Source organism: Conger conger, chromosome 13 (genome assembly GCF_963514075.1).
Source record: "Conger conger chromosome 13, fConCon1.1, whole genome shotgun sequence".
Taxonomy (NCBI): domain Eukaryota; kingdom Metazoa; phylum Chordata; class Actinopteri; order Anguilliformes; family Congridae; genus Conger; species Conger conger.
Window position 1 is genome coordinate 31854945 of NC_083772.1, and position 17664 is coordinate 31872608.

General features: G+C 41.7%; 4 protein-coding genes across 12 annotated transcripts; 1 reads left to right on the plus strand and 3 right to left on the minus strand.

Moving 5' to 3' along the window:
- Window positions 1-164: 164 nt before the first annotated feature.
- ilkap (integrin-linked kinase-associated serine/threonine phosphatase) lies at window positions 165-12236 on the minus strand. Of its 8 annotated transcripts, none has more exons than XM_061217170.1 (10): window positions 11941-12231; window positions 4917-5018; window positions 4678-4795; window positions 4128-4234; window positions 3791-3884; window positions 2948-3035; window positions 2074-2207; window positions 1366-1485; window positions 735-816; window positions 165-570 (listed from the first exon to the last, which is right to left on the minus strand). In XM_061217170.1, the coding sequence occupies exons 1-10, from the start codon at window positions 12065-12067 to the stop codon at window positions 430-432; spliced, it is 1113 nt and encodes a 370-aa protein (XP_061073154.1). In that variant the 5' UTR covers window positions 12068-12231; the 3' UTR covers window positions 165-429. The 8 variants fall into 8 exon arrangements, with proteins under 8 accessions (XP_061073154.1, XP_061073155.1, XP_061073159.1 ...); XM_061217171.1 differs by lacking the exon at window positions 11941-12231 and adding an exon at window positions 5594-6097; XM_061217175.1 differs by lacking the exon at window positions 11941-12231 and adding an exon at window positions 5594-5641 and having other exon boundaries at window positions 4927-5018.
- polr2d (RNA polymerase II subunit D) lies at window positions 8744-11165 on the plus strand. 2 transcript variants are annotated; one of them, XM_061217182.1, is made up of 5 exons: window positions 8744-8845; window positions 8923-9051; window positions 10369-10549; window positions 10643-10738; window positions 10855-11165. In XM_061217182.1, exons 2-5 carry the CDS (start codon window positions 8973-8975, stop codon window positions 10931-10933), a joined length of 435 nt encoding a protein of 144 aa, XP_061073166.1. In that variant the 5' UTR covers window positions 8744-8845; window positions 8923-8972; the 3' UTR covers window positions 10934-11165. The 2 variants fall into 2 exon arrangements, with proteins under 2 accessions (XP_061073166.1, XP_061073165.1); XM_061217181.1 differs by having other exon boundaries at window positions 8767-9051.
- Window positions 12237-12259: 23 nt separating the features above from the next.
- On the minus strand, window positions 12260-13438 carry LOC133107893 (dual specificity protein phosphatase 18-like). The gene is made up of 2 exons (XM_061217180.1): window positions 13137-13438; window positions 12260-12784 (listed from the first exon to the last, which is right to left on the minus strand). The coding sequence occupies exon 2, from the start codon at window positions 12777-12779 to the stop codon at window positions 12267-12269; it is 513 nt and encodes a 170-aa protein (XP_061073164.1). The 5' UTR covers window positions 12780-12784; window positions 13137-13438; the 3' UTR covers window positions 12260-12266.
- Window positions 13439-14141: 703 nt separating this feature from the next.
- On the minus strand, window positions 14142-17053 carry si:ch211-117m20.4 (sushi, von Willebrand factor type A, EGF and pentraxin domain-containing protein 1). The gene is made up of 5 exons (XM_061216181.1): window positions 15916-17053; window positions 15612-15758; window positions 15158-15325; window positions 14527-14727; window positions 14142-14280 (listed from the first exon to the last, which is right to left on the minus strand). Exons 1-5 carry the CDS (start codon window positions 16082-16084, stop codon window positions 14267-14269), a joined length of 699 nt encoding a protein of 232 aa, XP_061072165.1. The 5' UTR covers window positions 16085-17053; the 3' UTR covers window positions 14142-14266.
- Window positions 17054-17664: the final 611 nt, after the last annotated feature.

Genomic DNA, 17664 nt, shown 5'->3' on the forward strand with positions numbered 1-17664 from the left:
CGGTCGAAAGGTTTCAAAATAAAAGCTATGCTACTGGTTTGGGTTTGCTTACGTGTTCTAGATCGAAAGTAATTGTACCCCATCATTATTCTAGTGATAGGCGACTCAACAGGTTTGCCACACTGAAGGATGGATAATATCTCCGTCAAATAACATAAACTCAGTTAGAAAAGTATTTTTTTATTTCTGAGGCAAAAAATCATATCAAACATGAGACAATGAAGAAACTGTTCAGTCATACTATTTGACTTCAGGAACGTATTAGAAAATTAGAAAGTTCCATATTCTGTTGACATATGGTTATTTTAGGCAGGGCAAACAATGTTAACAGGTGGACAGGCAGTTGGGTTGACTTATTAACAAGTGGATGGAAGGAGGGGTGGGCATACAGACAAAGACAGGTAAAGCAGTGGAAAGAGGAGTAGTTCTTCAGAAGTGAATGGACACCACGATGACGGTAACATTATCAGCACAACCGCGTCGCACTGCCTCATTGGCCAGTCGCTGACATGCTGCTTCAAATCGCCCCTCCTCTGCAGTCTGTCCTTCCTTCACCTCGACAGTCATATCCTGTGTGGAAAGAGCAGTGTGAGTCAACATCTCAGTCTTACACAGACACACACCACAACCCAACCCAACCCCACACACACAGACACACACACACACACACACACACACACAGCAAACAGAATCAATATACATTGCACTAAACACTGAAGGAGGGCATATCCTACCTGCAAGACAGAGTGGACAAATCTCACAGCTTCCTCAGCTGTAAACACTTTGAAGAGCCCATCGCAGGCCAGAATGACAAACCTGATAAGATAAAATGAACACATCATTAATATGTCCTGATAACCCCTAGGAAACGTATTTATAAACGTGGTAGTTTTATCAGCAGTTTATGGTGTGAGAGTAGAAATAAACTAAAGCAACTGAATGGTCTGTTAATATTGGATTTCAGTTAAAGGAAAAAAGGAAAAAAGTTTCATCTTGAACCTTCCTTATAGCCCTTTCAAGTACATTGTTGTTTGTATTCGCCAAACTATGCTGAAGTGGACTCATGAAGTCAAGTTTATGCAGTTCAGAGGGGAGGGGGAATGAATCTGTGGCTCCAGGATGTATCGAAGCTTGGGCATGAACCAGGAGCCAGGAGTGGAGCAGGGCTACAGCAGTTCACAACCTCAGGGTGGGATTAGACGCCTCTATTGTTGCTTCAACGGTTTCACAGAAGCCATGCCTCTCCACTGATTGCATATAGATAGAGTGAATGACATGCTGTACAGCTGACACAGTCCACTGCCATGGTTACATTCTTTGGGGAAAACCTGCTCCACCTTATCCAGCCCAGAAATGGCGGCATACCTGTCATTGTGTGTGAGCTGACATCGCCGTAGGTCAGGCGTAGATATCACCCCACAGCGTTTATACTGCCCATCGCCCAGGGAACGCGATACCTCCAGGACACCCAGAACTCGACCATCCCTGCAGCAACATAAATGGGTAAAGCTCACCCTACACCTTCTCAACATGGTACAGGCTCTTAGTTGTTGATTGATGAACAACATTTGAGCAAGATTATAGATTAACTGGATCGAATATACAATGACTATTTTACTCCTGGTAAGTTAATAATTAATGTTGGTAACCAGAGGATAGAAACCTCAATGTGATCGGGTGAAAAAGCTGACATTTTTATTTGTGTAGTGACATTTTTACATTTCAAATCCAATGTGCAGAAGTACATTTACAGAGCCAAAACAACAAGAACTGTATTACTGTCTAAATGCTTACAACTGCACTGAATGCCTTCACAGGAAATGTTATGTCTTTTACTACACCAACTGAAAATGAGCAAAATCACAATGAATCACAAGAACAATGACAGGATTTTCATAACTAAGTCCATTATTGCAACCCAATTATTATTGCATTTTCCAGATCTTAAATACACGCATTTTAATACATAATCTTCTAATGATAAGCTGATTGTTTTATTACTTAAGTGTGGCTTTTATGGCTAACTGATGCTTTTACAACTTCTTACTGTTGGACTGCTTCCCCCACCAGTACCTGACAGTACCGCCGGCCTTCTGTATCCTCATCCTCTCCTCGTAACAGGTGGGATTGTGTTCTTTACTGAGCGACAGTGTGACGCATTTCTGGACATCCTTCTCCCCTTCCTGCTCCACCCGACACAGCACAGCCTGGACACAGCACAGCAGGATTACATTCCATTAGACTACTGGACTACTGGACACTGTTCCCAAGCTCACACAGGAAATAAACTGCACAGAAGAAACAGGTGTGCACCCCAACAGTGCAGCCAAGAGGGCAACATTTCATTGAAGCAGGAGAATCAGGGTGGATATTAACGCCAGCTACATCCTGGTAAATTATATCCATGGCTGGTACGTTAGTCTACTCTTCCTGCAACTTTGGCAGGCAACTTGGTAATCCTGCTAAATTCTAAATACTGTATCTAGATGTCTGGTAAAACAATGACATTGGCTGGTTAATTTTGGGATGCAAAAAATTAAGTTTCCCTGATGAGAAGTAGATATATTTTCTTGAAAGTTTGCTTTGGGTTTGGTTTATCAAAGCTACTAAATGGAAGGCTCAGGTCAACATTGCTTTACCATGTTTCAATGTCTACATAATGACAAAGAGAATCTGCAGCTTTTCCAGAAGACAACAGGATAAAGGGACGATAAATGATTGAGCATGCTAAATTTAATCAGCAATGTATTCGACTAGTTCCTTCCCAGAGCTGGGTGGAACATAAGCATAGATGATCACAGCAGTGTAAAAAGTGTGGAAGTGGTGTAAGGGCAGAGTACAAAACTCCAGGTATAGGTAGGTTTCATGCCCTCCTTGACATTGATCCACATCATCAATGTTGCAATATCACAACACATCACAATTACATATATCCCCCAATACTCACCCTGCTATCCCCCAAGTTAGCTACATACACCAAATTGTCAACCACCAGCATACAGGTAGCAGTGGTGCCATCTTTCCAGGCTGGCTTCCTGTGGAGCAAAACACAAGCCAGGAGTAACAATGTAACAACCCAGTTTCCATTCCATTTTCTCTGTCAGAGCAGATAGGTGAAGGCAGAAAAGCTCATGTTTGTTCTCACAACTTGGGTCAACAAGGACCAGGAGCACAGCATATATATATTTAACAACAGAAATGGGAAAACAATGTGTGGGGTGGCACAGCCTTACTGTTTTCACAGCTAAATATACTGATCAACCCAGTTCTGTTCATTTCTTTCATTCACACCAACAAGCCTATGTGCAGATCAGTGATTGGTGTATCAGGGAGGAGGGGCATACTGAAACTCTAACAGGCTTCTGTGAATGTACTCACAAAACCACACAGCTGCTGATATGTTTAAATGTAAAAAATCATTTGTAATTAATATCTCCTACTTAAATATGAAATTTGAAAACCCTCATCTGGTATTCTCTAAACATGAACATATTTTTTGCCAGTATGGAGACTTAATGCAGGGACTGAAATGGAAAATCTAATTTCAAGAAATTTCTACCACAGCTGAATATTTATGTATAGAACTGAAAGTCTAATCATAATATAGTCCACAAATATATATATTTTTTAATAACAAGAGACTACCATCGAGCATGGTGTCCTTCACTGGATTGAGGAGGAGGATAGTAATACCCTTGTGGAGCCATCGCAAACAGAGACCAATCAGATAGCTACTCTGGACCCCTGGCCTGGAGTGTGGAAGGGAGCATTGGTCATGCTCAGTACTCACTGACTTGAGGCTTGCTTTAGGAAATCCTCATCTGTCTGTTTGAAGGTGTCCAGCAGACACTTTTTCACCAGCTTGTCCAAGTTCTCCGCCTCACCTGTGAAGAAGGACGATGCTATCAGGTGAGCGAGCCAGGACCTTAACTGCAATTCATTCAGACTCCAAAAAAAGGAAAATTACCCGTAAACAATAATTTGTACATTCTATTTGGATTTTATACTTTGTGTCTAGACTACAGCATAGTACTTGCATAAAAGCATGCTAAACTAACAGCAATGTGAAGACCAGCTGGATCCTCTTGTGCAGAAAGTCTGTACTGAGCTTCTCATACTATACTCACCTTTGGGAAACTTGAGGGCCAAAGTATGATGCAGATTCTCTGCAGCAAAGCGTGACGCACGAGCCCCCCCGTGTCCATCAAACACAGAAAAATAAGACAGGCGAGAACTGAAACACAAAGTGTGATTGTCAAAAACAACTACACACATACCATTTCTAAAATAATATTGGGGGGGGGGCCTGTTGCATACTGGTTAAGGTGGGAGCTGCAAGGTCGGTGGTTCAAATTCTGGTCTAGCCACAATAAATGATCCGCACAGCCGTTGGGCCCATGAGCAAGGCCCTTAACCTCTGCGCTGCACTGTGGCTGCCCACTGCTCCAAATGACTAGGATGGGTCAAATGCAGAGGACAAATTACCCCACAGGGTTCAATAAAAGTATATTATTATTATTATTATTATAATTATTATATATAAAATACGACACGCTACTAAAAACCCACAGAACCACTTCACTTCTTCTGTTACTGTTAGACATAGTAGCACGACTGCACACACACTGCACACAGGTCTTTTTGTGACCATACATACAGCCATCAGTATCCACTCACACTTGGGGCGGCAGTGTATGAAAGCAGGAACTTAGGTCTGGTAGAAGGACGTGGGCATCCTGCATCTCTTCTCTCTCTCCTCGACGTGCAGCAACATATCCTTTTAGTCTTGCTAGGCCTAATGGGACGCACAAGATCATAAACCTATCCCAAACAAACATGACACTCAAGTGGTACAAGTGAGTGTGGTAAAAAAACTTTACAGGTGATACATAAACTGTGTGGAAATGTCTGAAAACCTTTACAAACTTTCTTTTCCTCCTGCTCCTCCGTCACCTCGTATTTTCTCTTCTCTCCCCGGTCAACTGCTGATGGTTCTGGGATTTTCTCCCTACGTCCACCTGGAAGATAGGGACAAATGTTAAGAACTTATGTAAGACAATGTACTCCAACAAGCCCCCATAAGTTCGTGTCATTCTGCCAATTAATACATGCTCTTAATATTAGACATGTCAACCGAGCTACCAAATTAGCTATCTAGACTGGACAATTCTAATTTACAGATTTACTCGCGACAGGTCAATCAGTTGTGTTCATGCCAAACTGGTAGTTAATATTGCCTACTTAGACAAGCGGTAATAACACAGCTAGCCAACAGTTCACCCGGCAGTAGCTAATATAGCTCAACATAATGGCATTATACATAACAATTCAATGCAACATATTCGTTACACATTAGGCTACAATACGTTGTTTACTAACAACGCTAGCTAGCTAAACGTAACAGTTTGTCGATTTGTATAACTAAGAGATTATACATGCCAGCTAACATGAGATAGGCTAGTTTCAGCGTTATGAATATAGCTAGCTACCTAGCTAAGACCAAAGAGATGGACATCTAGCTAGCTAACATTAGGAAGTTGGCTAATTATAGCTAACGACAATCAAAATCGAGTCTCGTCATTAGACTAGCTACCTGTAGTTTGTGTTGGTTCGGGAAGATCGCCGAATAAATCCATTTTGACCAATTAAGCGACCCAAAATGAGCTAGGACTATAGCCTAATGCTGTAATTCAAGATAGCATCTAGCTAGCTACGCTAGAATTTGAGACGCTAGGTAGCCTAGCTGACGATAGGAGCTAGCTAGCAGTCTAATGTGCCAGATAGTAACGATTCTTTAAACGTATTAGTTACTTAGACTCAACACAGAATTTTAATTCAACACGAAACGAAAATGTGTCCTAGCTAAATGTGTTAACCTAAAAGTACAACGATGCTAACTTAATACTAATAGGCTAGTATGATTCGCAACGTTAGGTTGACTTGATATCAGTTTGGTAATTTGATTTGCTTTAATATTAATAAAGGTTTGAACACATTTTGCTAGTAAATATATATATATCGTATATGATAATACGCATTTATATATCCTAGCTAAAAAATGTGGCTAATGCGCGCGTGATGACGCCAGTAATAAGAGCAAGCCACTTCCAGGTACGTGGGTCAATGACGTGACGTGTTATTTATTAGAATATCCATAGAAATATATCGAACTACTACACTTCAAATTGGAAAAATGCCATTCGGGATAACTGTCCGCACCTGCTGAATGCAAAAATGCTTGCAAGAAATCACTGGAATTTCATCCAAAGTCATCCTGGATAACAGATAAACTGGAGCAAATTTATAAAACATTATATATTGGTAAATCATTAAACAGGAAGTGGCATCATACATACGCTTCTGAAAGACCCCCAAACGTTGGTAAAAAGTTAGTATGTCTGTTCAAATATTTTTACCCACTGTTGTACACTATGTCACAAAATCCTGAGTCATACTGGATAACGCCTAAAAAGCATTTTTAATGTTCTTTTGCAAATTTGATGTTAAATTACATATTTAATAGTTGAAGGTCAAGGTCATAGAGTTCTATAGGCAGCCAAGACATTTGGCAGTTCAAACCCTTTTTTTGTCATACTGAATAACAATTATGTCATATGATATAATGTTTATTTTGTTACCTTACAGTGTCATTCCCTATCCAGAATGACATTCATGATTTTATTGCGAGTAGGTATATATTTTACATTACTGTTGTGCACTACAATATAATTAACATATTATAAGCTTTTTAAACGTTTTAAAGAAAATTTTATGTCCCTGAGAAACAGAAGAGAGTTCAACACATTCATCGCTTTTTTAAAGTTTTTATGTACCATTAGGAATTAATACATGTTTTACAAGGAGGAGTGTCAACCCCTCGCCCCCTTGTTACAGGAGTCCCCCAGGGCTCAGTCCTCGGGCCCCTCCTCTTCTGCATCTACACGAGATCCCTTGGCCCTGTTATCTCTGCTCATGGCATCTCCTATCATTGTTATGCCGATGACACCCAACTCTTTCTCTCCTTCCCCCCATCAGACACACAGGTCTCTACCCGTATCTCCACCTGCCTGAGAGACATCCAGAGCTGGATGGGCAACCACCATCTAAAGCTCAACCCAGATAAGATAGAAGTGATCTTCATCCCTGTTTAACCTCTCCCTTCTCTGATTTCTCCATCTCACCAGGGGATACCACAGTGACCTCATCCCCTAGTGCAAGAAACCTTGGAGTGGTGATGGACAACAGGCTATCCTTCTCCAAGAACATCGCTACGGTGACCCGGGCGTGCAGGTTCTTCCTGTACAACATCCGGAGAATCCGACCCTTTCTCACCACCTACTCCACTCAGCTCCTTGTTCAAGCAATGGTCCTGTCCCACCTGGACTATTGCAATTCTCTGCTGGCTGGCCTTCCAGCATCTGCCGTCAGAACCCTACAACTCATCCAGAATGCTGCAGCCCGTCTGGTATTCAATGTTCCCAGACATTCACATGTCACCCCCCTGCTCAGCAACCTCCACTGGCTGCCTGTTATGGCTCGCATCAAATTTAAAACTTTGGTGCTCGCATACCAGGCAGTAAAAGGATCAGCCCCTGTATATATTCAATCCCTTATCAAGATCTATACACCAACAAGACCCCTCCGTTCTGCCACTTCGTGCCGTCTGGCGCCTCCCCCTCACCACACCTGCACTTCACGCTCACGACTGCTGTCTGTCCTGGTCCCACGGTGGTGGAATGACCATGTCAGAACGCAGACTGAAGACCCATCTCTTCAGGCTACACCTTTCTCTCCCCAACTCACAATCACCGTGATTAGCCTTAGACCGTAATGGCACTTATGTATAGATATCGTTACTTGTATAGGTATTGTTGTTTTTATTGGCTGTTGTATTGTTGTATTCTAGCTGCCAACTGTGGTATGCTAGTTTGAAAGTTGATTGTACTCTTCAAGGGTTCTGAATTTCTGTATGTTTACACTAGGACTCAGAACTGTACTGTCCTCTCAGGTCCACTTTTGCACTTGTTCTTATGTTTGATTTGCACTTTGTTGTACGTCGCTCTGGATAAGGGCGTCTGCTAAATGCCATGTAATGTAACAAGGACAGTTTTCACATTTTAAGTGCCACTGTCCTGCAAAGAGGGAGGAGCCAGGTTCAGGGCCAATTCTGACCCATCAGCTAGGGGGAAGTTTCTTGCAAAAAGGAGATTAATATGGACCAGCAATGTAAGAAGTGCATTTAATTTAAAAGAAAACCTATGATAATATTACTTTACCATACTGTAAATCATACTATAGTGGTTTATTTCAGTAGGCCACAATTTCAGTCAGGTTGGGTAACACAGATTTTATTTTGGAGGAAAAATGCATAATTTAAATTGATTGAGTCGAGAGCACAACAAAAGTGTGGTGTCATGTACTCAAAAGTATTTTCAGACATTTTCCAGATTGGATCACTTCTCAGCGTTTTCTCAGCACAAGTTTTGTGTAAGAAACTTGGAACACATTGACCCGTAATCTACAGCAATTTTTATTACATAAATAGTGTTTCCTGAGCACTACATTACATTAATGGCATTTGGCAGACGATCTTATCCAGAGCGACGTACAACACTACATAATTGTCTCACCTTGAATATTTACTAGGTATAATAAAAGCGAAAAATATTGAGAATTGAGAATATCGACTGGTTTCAACCTCCAACCAAAAGGGGGCAGTGTCGCAGTATACGTCTACGAAACTGTCTTGGTAGCGCTTTGGTACATTTGTTTTGTTAGCTAAGCGTTGTCATCTGCGGACCATCACATTCATCTTGGAAATTGTATTAAATGTAGCATATTAATGGTTTGTGTGTATTTACTAGTATTAGTGACTAGTAGTCAGTTTAGTTTGTGAGCCTGACGAGTCTTTTTAAATCTCAGCGTTCATAATATCCGAGGGTTGAGAGTGCCACAGACCATCCGCTCTAAGTATGGCGACCGGAGGCGCCACTGGAGCAGCGCATGTCGGTGATATTGAAGAGGATGCATCGCAACTTAATTTCCCTAAAGGTTGGTCTATATATTACTTAATGTTTCCTACATGGAATTAGTCATTGTGTTTTCAAGTTAGCTAAGCATTATGTAATGTACAGTACATCATAACCTGCTAACGTTAGCCACAATGCAAGAACGCTAAATGGCTATACTTCAGGTTGTTTAAACTAAATTTATGCTAAGGTTACTTTAAAGTCGTTATTTCACTTGGCGAGTTTCGGCTTCGGTACAACCGAATGGTCTGTGTTAAATCGTAATTTACCAGGTAGCATTCTCCGGTTATGCGAATTGCTGATGTGTATGGCACACTTTTCTTTTTCCACAACGTTACAATTTGTAATTGAATGTGTTCCATGATACAGAACCACTGCCAGCTATAGAAATGTCACATATTGCCTACATCATTCTTTCATCTTTTTTGTTTTTAGAAATCCCTGGATTTAATTCGGATTTAGCCCAATTCTGATCTTGGGTACCACGACTGTTGATTGTAGGCTACAACTTGTTTTTCAATTAGCTGTAAGGCTACGGTTTATTTGTTCTTTAGTTGTTCTAAAATGAAGAAAATGGCTCAGAAACCCTGTGTTATTCCAATGTGTTTAATATTGACAGGGTTTGGGTGAACTGGACAACCATATCGTATTATGTTCCATGTTTTGCTTTTCTACACCCGCCAATCGGATTTGAACCGGATGTCCATGTTCGCCATCTTTAACTGAGAAAGTAGTGGTGGAATCGTTATGACAATGAGCTTAGAAGGCTGGTTATGATTTATGAAAATAAAACTGCTGGCTATATATGTGGTTGTGTAAATAGATTAGCTACATTATACTTTGTCAGATTTCTATTAAATTTCTCTTACGTCAGTAGTCAAGCACCCTCTTGCATACAGATGCAATAAAATAAGACGAACGGTACAGACAGTTCAACAATAGTACATAAAGTACACTGGTACGTCCTCATTGCACCAGCACCGTAGCTCATTGCCACACTTAGATTGTATTTCCCAAACCAATTGCACTTGCACATAGCCTTCACAGACTGAAGAATGAATGGGTTCTGCAGCCTATTAAGTCTAGCCTGTGTGACCCTGAATTTTATAATGAAATTGTTTGTGATATTGGTTGTGTAGTCATCTGTATGAAGATGTGTAAAGAGCGGATTCAAACTCCCACAACCCTGGGCCACCCCCTGAGTTGGTAATGATGTAGATTGGTAATGATGTTGATTGGTTAGGTTTAGTTCACCCAGACTACTTGTACTGTGAGTAGGTTTCTTTGATTAGTTTTCAAAGTAATTTGTTGGCTTGCTAACTGACCACTTTTCTCCCAGAATTTGAGAACGCGGAGACGCTGTTGAACTCCGAGGTTCACATGCTTCTGGAACATCGGAAGCAGCAGAACGAGAGCGCAGAGGATGAGCAGGAGCTGTCAGAGGTTTTCATGAAGACGCTCAACTACACAGCCCGTTTCAGCCGATTCAAAAACAGAGAAACTATTGCGAGTGTTCGCAGGTCAGTATCGCAATACATGTGACCTTAAATCGTTTTACTCTAATGCATTCTTACCATTATTACTTTTGCTGATGTTTTAACTTCCCCTGGCAGCTTGCTTCTCCAGAAGAAACTCCACAAGTTTGAGTTGGCCAGTCTGGCGAATCTGTGTCCAGAGGCTGCAGAAGAGGCAAAGGCTCTCACGCCAAGGTCAGCCACGTGTACTTTTGCAGTATTTATTCTAGATCTTTCTGGTCCACACTTTACCATGGGATTGGTAAGGTGCTGCTGGATTGCTCCTTGATTATCTCCTCTTTCCCCTGCAGCTTGGAGGGGCGTTTTGAGGATGAGGAGCTACAGCAGATTCTTGATGACATTCAGACCAAGAGAAGTTTCCAGTATTGAGGAGGCTGAACAGTCCTTGCCCCACTGCCCCTTAGCTTGTTGATTACTCCCATGTTGTGACTGAGCACAATGGTGGAAATGGTGGACACCTCAATCTCTTTACACACGACATACTGCCCGGGTGTTTTGATGAATTCCTCTGTGACCCGTATTGGAGATTAGAGCAAGTGTGGACAATTAATTTTGCATTCCTGTACATAACAAATACATTTGACAAGTTTGTTTACTCAAATAGTTGTTGCTTTTTTCTTTTTCCTTTTTCCCCCTGAGTGTGTATTGGTTGACTGAGAAGTAGTTGCTAAAATAGCCTGTATGAATGCAAGTTTGTAGTTTGAGGGGTGAATTTTTTTTGTGGATACTACTACACATTTCGCTCTTTATATTTGATAGAATTTCAATCACAAATAAAGAAAAAATAAAATACAATTAACACCAGCCAAAAAAAGGACACGTTTTGACTCCAAAGGCAATGAAAAGCCTTGAATCAAAACTAGACACCGCTCTTATACCTTCACCAAGGAAGTGATTGAATACACCTGACTAATCAGAAACAGCTGAGAAGCCAACTGTCCAATTCCTTTTGGAACAACAGGCTATCTATATTATTATTAAATATATAATATTTATAAAAAAGGATGCAATTCCTACACTGATTACCTGATGTGGATGTAAATACCCTCAAATTAAAGGTCAATCTACATTTTAACCTCATTTTCAATGTGCTGGAGTATAGAGCCAAGAGAATAGAAATTGTACCACTGTCCAAATACTTAGGGACTGCACTGCATATGACCTATATTATATATAGATTATTTTAATGAAACAGTTGGATATCTACGTAGTCATAATTACAACTCTTACACAATTATATATTGCTACATGCAAGGGCTTCTATGAAGATTTGTATAAATCTTTAACCCTGAGTTATGTGTTGATGAGGTTACAGCCAGGTACATAAGCCATTGAACATCAGTTTTCACAGTGCTACTGAAGGGTGCTGCTCTTACCGGGGTGACCAGGAAGGATTCCACACCATGTCCAGAGGTATGATTGTGTAAGCTGAGGTAGTTTAAGGAGTCTGGATCCATCATCCCAAATGAGAGCAGGTGCCTCATCAGTCTGTCTGGATGACATCTTGCATTTTTTGTCCACAAACGTGAAGCTCAGTAGTAAACCCTTTGGTTTTACATTTTTATGGTGATGGCAGATCTCGCCATTTTTTTCCTGCTCCTTCCCAGAGCAGTGAGGTGGGAGGTAGATTGGGACCCGGCCTTGGATGTATTCAGGGTGGGACTTAATCCTTTCTTGGGAAATTCTGTCCTGTGCAAGTCTTTCACCAGCTGAGGCAGTACTCTGCGTCCCCTTCTGAGGCCATTGCCTCCGGCAGCACTCCTAGAGGAGTGGCTGTCATTTTTACTGTGTTCTTGCCATACAGTTTCTTTTCGTAGTCCAGGAGTTGGCGCCAGAATCCAGCATTGGGTCGGATGTACGGCCGACAGTCGCGTACCCAGTCGTGGGCTTGGCGTAGAGTCACCCCTTTGTACCTCATGAGGTAAGCCATGACCAAAGCGGGAGATCGGCTCATGCCCGCAGCACAGTGAACCAGCGTGCTGCCCGTCTGGTTGTTGTGGATGCATTCTGCCATACTCTCAAAGTGATCACAGAGACGGGCGTGTGGTTGGTCAGAGACCGGTACTTGCCGGCATTCCACCCCTTGGTGCACGGGGGATGTAACAGGGGTAACGTTGATGATGAGGGTGATGCCTCTGTGAGAGATCAACGCCTTGTTCATTGCAGCATCTGCACCACTCAGGAACAGGGTGGGGTTGATCTGGGAGACGGACATAGCGGCTGCAGGGAGAAGCTGACATGAGCATAAAACTACGTAAATAAAACGCTCATGACGGAGCGAGAGTTTAACTATGTGTTATTTAGCATGTACAGCCTGGAGTCTGTATGTGTAGCCCTATAGTTGACAGTTGCACGAGTGCGAGCCAGCAATGACTGAACCACATCAGATGACGTTCTTACAATCTGGATACAGGATTTTTCACAATACCTATAACATTAAATAGATATTCGTTAACGGCACCTTGCCGAATTTAAGTTGTGACTCCTCATATTTTCTCGGTAGTGGCAGACTGACTGGTATTCGTAACGGAATTCGACGGATTCGACATTTTAAATGATAAATTGTACTTACCACATGCAGGCAGTTGGGTCAATTTTTGTGTTTTCCTAATATTAAGATGGGCGTCAGCCAAACGAACTTGGCTCTAAACTAAGAATTAGCTTCAAACAGCTGCCAGTGTTAGAAACGTCAAAGCAGGAGCAGCATTGCTAGCTTCAGTGGGATTAACAATGAAGAGAAACACAAGTGCGCAGTTTTGTCGAGATAAATGTAGAATACATTATTTAACACTGAATAACATTTCACAGAATGTAGGGAATCTTTGAATGAAGGAAAATGTTCGATTCTAACTACAGCTAACTACATACCCAGCTTATTTATAAATAGTCCGTGTACGGAAGAGCAAAGGGGACAAAACTACAGCAAATGCAATTCAAGAACACACCACAAGTGAACCAAGAGTTCTGTGGAAATTCTATTCTGTAACGTCAGAAAAGGATGTGCAAACATCCACTTCTACTGGACACATTATACATTTTTAAAAAGGAATATTGGATTGTTTGTAGGCTGTAAAATACGTCTCTTTTTTAGTGTTCTTTGTGTATTAGTAGGGGCGACATAGGCTCAGACAGTAAGAACAGTTATCTGGCAGTCGGAGGGTTGCCCGTTTGATCCCCCGCCCTGGGTGTGTCGAAGTGTCCCTGAGCAAGACACCTAAAGCCCAATTGCTCCTGATGAGCTGGTTGGTGCCTTGCATGGCAGCCACTCGCCGTTGGTGTGTGAGTGCGTGTATGAATGTGTGAGTGCGTGTATGAATGGGTGAATGAGAAGCATAAATTGTCCAGTGCTTTGGATAGAGGTGCTATATAAATGCCAAATGCCAACCATTAGTAGGCTATTTATTTTTCACATACATACAGTATGTTATCTGGCATATCTAATATAATTTTACCATGTCCCCATTCTAAAAAAATGCTCCAGATGAGTATCATGCTGTAAGACATTAAAGTAATATTTTAATTGAATAAACCAAAACCTGAAGTATAGAAATGGACAGCAATATGCTATGATTCACAGCTTGCGGCGACATTTGATGATAATGAATTAATTCTGGTGGAAAGAATGAGTTTGGTTTCAGTTGTGTAATGAATATTCCGTCGGCATCTTCATGGATCTTCAGTGCTCCACTGAAGTACGTTTCTTCATCCTAAAGATACTGAGATAAAGAAATATGAAAATTAAATGAAAATGGCAAAAAAAAGCAAAACTGTGAGCCCTGAACTGAGTGATTCAATAAACATTGACATTATAAAATCTTACCTTGCAATTCAGTGACCTACAATTCAAGAATTGTATGCAAAATTATAACCAAATTCTTTTTTGATATATTTTTCACTGATATCAGAGCTTTGCCTTGCATTCATCCTCAGAACAGCTGGATATGTTAAAGTAGGACACTCACTACAGGGTGCGTAGCAGTCACACACGCAGTTGTCGCATGCCGTGAACCAACGCTTCCAGCCCGGCTCCTTGGGCTGGCAGTTGTCAATCTTAACACAGCCATGCTTGGGCAAACCATTGTAGATTTTCATGGAACAGGTAGAGGAACAGTTTCCATCGATGTCCCTCTCGCTAATCTCCAGGCGCTTCTGCTGGCATATACCTTACAGGGGAAAGGGCATGGGAGAAGATAGTGTCAGGGATGGGGAGGGTATTTGGGGTGGGTTCAGCAGGGGAAGGAGAGTGAGCATGGTTGGGACAGGGGAAGTGCTTAAGTAGGTCTGGATTGCAGTAATTACACTTTTGAACAAAAACTATTAACGTATGAGGACATAGCACCAGTTTTTTCACTTATGAAATTCAAGTTATTGCAATTCATATTAATCCCATATTAACAGACACCTATTGACAGGTATTTTGAATGACCTAATACAAACCTGCCATGCAAATCCTTCTCTAGTAAATTCAATACACATCTGATAGTTTCTAGGCATAAAGTATATGTATGTATAGACAAGCAGGGTCAGGCAGTGTCCTGATAGTACCCAGTACCCTATGGCAGAGTGAGGCCTGTAGCTGCAGAGTGTACTCACGGAGACAAGTGGGTTTGGGGGTCCATTTGCCATTGGGCTGACAGGTGCTGGATGAGTTTCCTATGAGCAGGAAGCCTGGACGACAGGAGTATCTCACTACAGAGCCCACCCACCAGCTCTTCCCGGAGACCATGGCATTGAAGTCAGCATCCGGTTTCCCACAGTTCACTGTATCACAAAACAGTGCTTAGAAATGACAGATAATGCAAAGGCTCATGGGTACTCGCTTCTACAGACACACAGCAGGCTGGGAGGAACAGCACAGTTTAAAAACATGTATGGTGTAAAACAGGTTACTGATGATGCCCTGTTGAATAGGACTCTCTCCTCGGTTCATTTCTGGTGTAGAAACCTAGAAATATGGCTCCAAACACTGTGAATAGTGATCATGTAACTATAAGCTTGAGAGAGGGTTAGAGCAGGGTGATAGAGACACATACACCATCAGGCCTACCTCTGCAGAGGGACTTGTACCCCACCCAGCAGCAGGTGGAACCCCCACATGGATCTCGCCTTAATTCTGTGTGTTTCCCCACACAACCCCCCAGACAGAGAGGAGGTGTCCCAGACCAGTACGTGTCAACCTCTGCCTCCCACCGACCTGGGAAACACATTTCATTACAGAAGCGTTATACAGTAGAATCACTGTAGAACATATTCCACCATTATTTGGATAGCAACAGGCAATGTAGCTGACTGGTAAAAAAAATATCCTGAAGAAATAAAATGTGTGAATGTAGATTCATAGTTTGCCTTACCAGTGCTTTCTTCTTTCTCTAGAGCAGGTGTGGGTGTGAACACCGCTTCCTCCACCTCTTGCAGAGGTGTGGTTGGGAACTCATCTTGCTCCTCCACCTGCTGTACAGGTGTGGGTGTGATCACTGCAAGGGCTGATGCCAGCAGAAGCAGGCCAGTGGCCAGCCTCATGTTTGGTTTCTCTCTGTGCAACAAGAGAACATAAAATATAGTATCTTTTTCCCACCCAGGGCAAATGTGTCCTCTGCTCTCACCTGTCCAACCTCACTGTCTGAATTTCTTCTTTTCCACTTCAGCTGTTATCCTTGGGTGGCAAAATATGCCTTGTGAATTATCATCCCAGTACCGTCTTTAGCTTCAGACCAAAAGACCATGCTAACAACACCATGACTCTTAGACATATGCCATTCTATCACGCACTGTCACAAAGCTTCTTCTAATCCCATCAGTACTTTCAGTGGAATTTAATGTGCTAAATTATTTCACCAATGTCAAAGATATCTAGGAAGTTGCCTGTATCCTCTCCTTCCCCCCAACAATACTCCAATGAACACAGCAAGAGTTTCTTCTTGGAAGTATTTCCCAGTAAAGGTTTTTGGTCCCAGAGCAGCTGCAGTAATTGATGAAAAGTAGATTGTGGAAGGCAACATGGTGCTGCTTACACTAAGCCCTACGTTTGCTAATCGTTTTAACATGCATAGCATCCTGCAGGTTTACCGAGAGGAGGCGAGGCACCTAGAGGAGCTGTTAAATTAAATCCAATCTAGGGATTCATAATTGTATCTTTATTTTATTTTTTTCCATTTGGCCAGGTTTTATTTGAATATTTCTATGAGAATTGTGTTATTTTTGTAAAATGAAATCACTACGTATGTGCAATCTATGAATGTCTGGCAACAAGCCTATCTTATGTTTCTCTGGCTTTGCTATTGTATACGGTTTTGCAGAAAGGGTAATAGTTCTGGTCTGCAATGCTGGCTCCTTCTCCTTGTTGGAGGGGGGGTCAGGTGCCCTGCTAGAAGGGTCAGTCATACTCTAAGCAGATTAGCTGCTCTGTGAGGGCTTAAGAGCCACACATGTCTGTTTACAATGTGTATGCAAGGTATGCATGTGTGAAGGACATGAACACTAAAGTGCCACATTATGACTGCAGTACAGAAGAGAAATATAAAGAAAGGTTCACCAATAAGCTGGCAGTCATTTCCTCGTTGCTGAGGAAATGACTGGCAGTTTATTGGTGAACCTTTCTTTATATTTCTCTTCTGTACTGCAGTTATAATGTGGCAATTGAAACACAGACCTGGACCATGAGTTGCATATACTGCTTGATTATCTGATATTAATTTAAACCTGAGACAACCATCTCTCAGAATAGAATGAAAAGGCTCTTTGTAAATGTTTTTCTATGTGCATGGTACAATCATAGTATAATCAAGTTTTACTGAATAAATACCAGATTAAAGACAAATGGTACATTAAAATAAGCCATTAAAATGTATTAGGCATATGGTGCAGTCTGCAAGGTGTAGAACTTTCACAGACAGGTGGTATTCATCAAACCTGAAGAAAAAAAAAACCTTTTTTTTTTTCAGGTTTGAAAATCATCAGCATCACCACAAACACCAAGCAGCGTGATTTTCTCAGGGCTGAAATAGCCATGCCCAGTGTATCTCAGGCTTTAATAACCAAACCCAGTGTTTCTCAGTGCTTTAATAACCAAGCCCAGTGTTTCTAAGTGCTTTAATAACCAA